Raw genomic sequence first — 4,725 nt, forward strand, 5'->3', positions numbered from 1 at the left:
TATTTTATGTCAAATATGGAAAATATAATCCTGTAAAAGAAACATAAATTAATAAATCACGCATAACAAACATAGTAAACTGATGATGTATGAAATATAGAGCAATAGCAGTTACAGTATTGGTTAAACATGTTTTTTTTTAATTAAAACATAGTAATTTAATAAGAAGACCATGATGTGCTCTTCACAATGACCTGCTCAGCCACATGATCCTAAAAGAGGGAAAATGTGAAAATCAAATATGTGGTTTAAAGAAGCAGTTTTACAGTTTCTAAATAACAAATACTGGCTTTCTTTCTAGAGTTAGATGAAAATATAGATATTTCTCTCATAATTTAGCAGAAAGGCAAGTATTACCTCTAAACTCTCACTTGCTATTTACTATTTGTTCAATTTGTATGAAAACCAAGGTGTAAAATGACCAAACTATTTATAGGCTAGGTGCATTTTGTAGCTTTTTTGCTGTTTCCGGTCTTTTGTGCTTTATTTCTTGACTAAGAGCAGTAGCACATGAGGTAATTATGTTTAGAGGTGCTGCTATGCAGATTTTGTTCCATGTTTCCAGCAGTTGTGATAAGGTGGCTGCTGGCTGGAGTCTTACATGAGTCTAACTCTCATCGAGAAAGCAAACGTCACCCTATTTAGAAAGAAAAAGGCAATACCTTGTGCAGTTGTCATCTTTTCTTTCTTTTGAAAGGTCTGTCCATCAGTCTGGACCCAGTGGAGTTTTACTTCTGGTAATTCATAATTCTTCAGTTTAGCATGCAGCTGTAAAGAAATAACATTCAAAAACAACCTTTTAAATATGTGTCTCCATTGGCACATAATAATGATGCAAAGTTTCACTCTTGACAACAGTCCTACACACTAATAAATGAAATCCAAAAATACGTGGCATTAAAACATAAACATTCACTCATTACATTCTTATCAAAATCATAAGCACGTTTGCAGTTGCACAGGAATGTATTTTTTAGGAGACGGCGATGCTCATTCAGGACTAGCACATCCCGAACAAGCCCTAGGATCAGCGCTGGGCAGTGATGCAATTTTGGCATAGTGGCCACTGGTGGGAATGCATTTCCACGTTTGAGCGCATGAGGCACACTGGCCCTAAAAGAATTTCCTTACAGAAAATAACTGGAAAAGAAGCAGATATAAAATGGTGAACACATTTTCTAACCATTTTCTAAGCAGAATTTGATTAATTATCATTCAGTATCATTTTATCAGTATAATTTTATTTTATCCTAGTTTATGTGTATGTTGTGATTTGGGGAGTTTGCTTATGCACATGCTATAAAGACCGTAAAAGTAGTGTAAAGATAATATGGGTCATTTTAAAGGCTAGAACCCAGAAGAATAATGATTCTGTGTATTGTGTATGCACCGAGAGACGTTCTTTGGAGTCAATAAGTGGTCTGCTTTTCTCCCATATCCAGTTCTGATAATACATCAGTTGTGACAGATGTCACCACATGAAAGTTAAGATGTTATTGGTCAAATACTGTACCTGATCTAGAATTTGTTGTTGAGCAGAAGGGTTGGTCAAGTCTGCTTCAGAGCTGAACTTGAGCTTGTATGTGGTTTTTGATTTTTGCTGAACGGTGGATGTGCTGCTTTGGAAATAAGACACATTTTGACAGACAAAATAGTGCTGTTCATCACAGTCAGCATTCCACCATTTTCGTGTGGTTGTGTTGACGCCGGCACATGAAAGCATATTTTTTGCACTGCTGCTGGGCTCGTTGTCATCCCAGTTATTAAAAGTAGAGAGACTCGCGTCAGCCCAAGCCCACGGCTTTCTGTGGAGACCGATCCAGGCACTGCTTGACAGCAGTGAGGCGATCTCGTTGTTCTCATTCGTGGTAGTAATACTGGCCAAGTCAGTGTGGTTGGACCTACAGTAGTCTCTAGCCTGGCTCCAAGTCATATCAGTTTGCACAAAAATGTATGTGGATGGATCTTGTTCTGAAGGACAAGACAAAATAAGAAATAAAATAAGAACCACTGGTCATCCTGTGACATGATTTTAGAATGACACCAAGAATAAAAAAAGCACATCTTGAATTCCGTTCTAAGTGGTTGTTACACAGCCGGACCTTAGCATTATATTTGTCGGTACCTTATCTTCCGTGTAAAATTGAAAATGGAAAATAATATGACCTACAGGCACCTAGTGTATAAAGTATGAAGGGAACATAAACATTGCACAAGAACTGCAGAATGTAACAGATAAAAACAGTGTATTTGAATAAGTTCAACAGCACTTTCTAATTGCTCTGCTGAAGAGTGCGCTAGGTGTTGAAATTCTAATAAAACAGTTTCAACTTAAGCACAGGAAAAGTCTTACCATCATAGCAGACTGCAGAATGCAGATTCGAACATGGTGTGTCATGCCATATCCCTTGTGTTGACATCAAAGCACAGCTCTCCACTGTCCTTGTGTCATATGGCTCATCTAGGGCCCAATTATCAAAATCTATATCATTGTTGAAATATGCATTTCCAATTGCCCAATTCCAAATCCTAAGGTCATCGTAAAGCCCTAACCATACTATACTTCCCACGTCGGGGATGAAACTTAGTTTCGCATTTTCATTCAGGTTTGCTACTGTGGCCAGGTGAAAAGACATTTCTCTGCAGTAATTCAAAGCATCATTCCAGGTCAGTTGCCTCCGCACGAAGTAGAAGTATTTGACCCTCAATGTATATGAAGCACACATTCCTGATGGACAAAGGATTATTTTTTAAATACAACCATTGTGATTAATATAATGATCACTTGTTTAGGTAATATTTAGAGCGTGTGTTGCACTGGATACTGTTTTACTGTAAAGTAAAACATAACTGTCAAACACACACTGACATTTCTCTGACCTGAGAGAGTGAGAAAAAACAGCACCGCTTTACTCATCCTGGAAATGGTGAAATGCAGAACAGATTACTTTGTCCTCAATTCCTCCAGGTTTTTCCTATTAGTGAAAATGTCAGTTGAATCTCAGGAATAGCTGACAGCTGACAGCTGTATGTACATTGGATTAGTAAGGAGTCAAATCTGTTTTGAATCGAGAAATGGTTTTAGGGTTATTGTCAAGAAGAGTGATAATCTATACATCTGACTTTACATTTACATAAACCACATGGCTGTCTAATTCTTATGTTCTGAATAATGAAGGAAACCCATAAAACCATGTCATTACTACATTTCTCTCATGCCATAATATGGAAAAAAGAACAAGATGCGGATCATAAGGCTTACCTTGGAAAATCCCAGTTTCCAGAGTTTATTAAACGCTCCAAGGTCAGACCACAGATCACATCTCAGACCTTTAGTATGTATTCACTTGCTTTTATTTAACCACCACCAAGTAATTATTCAAAGCCAGTGTCATTTATTTGCTTCTGACTTCAGGAAACAGGATATGTAGAAACACAAACTGACCTTGTGCCCTTTAACTTGGTCATTTTAAACATTACAATCCAATCAACAACTTGTATTAGTAGAGCAGTTCTTATCAGTACTGTTGTTTTATTATACAATACTATGGTTAATTGAGAATACAATGATGCATTGGACTGCTTCCATGTGGTATATCAATTTGCATATTGAAATTTTATTACTACTATAACTTTATTAATACTGCTTACTGTGTAAGAAAAATTTTCATCTTTTGGCTTGTGGAAGTGAAATTAGAATCTGTAATAACGCACATTACTCTTTCACATACAAACTATCATGTTTGTATGTGAAAACCTTATTCTGCCAATAGAGAGTAAAGGTATCAGGTCATTGTAATGGAGTAACTCTAACTTTAGAATCAAAAGCAGCATAACATTGAAATACAGATGTCAGTCATGTCTGTGGTGGTTGGATGATTGTTAAAAAGCTGACTGCGTAACTTTGGACTGTGGGGTGAAGCAGGAACACTCCTAATGAAAGTTTGGAATGGACATGTAGGTTTAGCTAAAGATAATTTGTTTGAACTCAACATCTGATTTAACTGGAGGCCATATTTGTTTACTATTAGTGGTTTAGGAAATCCTAAAGCGTTTATGTAAAACCAACAAACCTTTCCACCTCATTGATGAGTATGACCAGAGCATGGCTTCTATGTTCATGCACTATTAGATGGTGAAATGGGCCGTGTGACCTCCTGCTCCACAGTCATTCAGACTATAATCCAAGCAAATAAGGATGATGGATACTGAGTGCATGACACTACAGTGGTAATACTAAAATAAAAACAAAAAATGCATAATGCTAAATATTATTATATTTCCAATAAGTGTATAATATACATATTATACATATATTGTATAATAAAACAAAAAAACCCATTTTTTTTTTAAATCAGTGTGCCATTTCTTATCTTTACTGTATAAGGAGCTCCAAAATTGTTTTCTAAAATACGTCAGAACTCGAACAATATCTAACAATTTAAACATCATGAGCTTTAATGATACTTGACACCTGACGTTGTAGTTACTATCTCTGTGAACTACAATTAGCCATTTAATTCCCTCCTCCCCCCCCCCAACACTAACCTATATTTATTTCCGTGAATGCATCCCATGGACAGGACTGGCCTTGAGTGGTGCTTGAGCTTAGAGAGATGGTGAAGTTTCGTGTGTGACTTTTATCCTGGACGATCTCAGCCATTCATCCTGTGAGTTACAGCTGGCAGCTTCCACTTACGGATGGATGGTCTAAATCTTGACACT

The 4,725-nt window shown here is 36.7% G+C and overlaps 1 protein-coding gene across 1 annotated transcript; it reads right to left on the bottom strand.

The window, feature by feature from the left end:
- Positions 1-3,319, bottom strand: LOC137102345 (secretory phospholipase A2 receptor-like). Its single transcript, XM_067481781.1, has 6 exons — positions 3,263-3,319; positions 2,881-3,058; positions 2,354-2,728; positions 1,514-1,971; positions 663-768; positions 1-212 (listed from the first exon to the last, which is right to left on the bottom strand). The coding sequence occupies exons 2-6, from the start codon at positions 2,915-2,917 to the stop codon at positions 199-201; spliced, it is 990 nt and encodes a 329-aa protein (XP_067337882.1). The 5' UTR covers positions 2,918-3,058; positions 3,263-3,319; the 3' UTR covers positions 1-198.
- Between the last annotated feature and the right edge of the window lie 1,406 nt (positions 3,320-4,725).

Source organism: Channa argus, chromosome 1, assembly GCF_033026475.1.
Source record: "Channa argus isolate prfri chromosome 1, Channa argus male v1.0, whole genome shotgun sequence".
Classification (NCBI taxonomy): domain Eukaryota; kingdom Metazoa; phylum Chordata; class Actinopteri; order Anabantiformes; family Channidae; genus Channa; species Channa argus.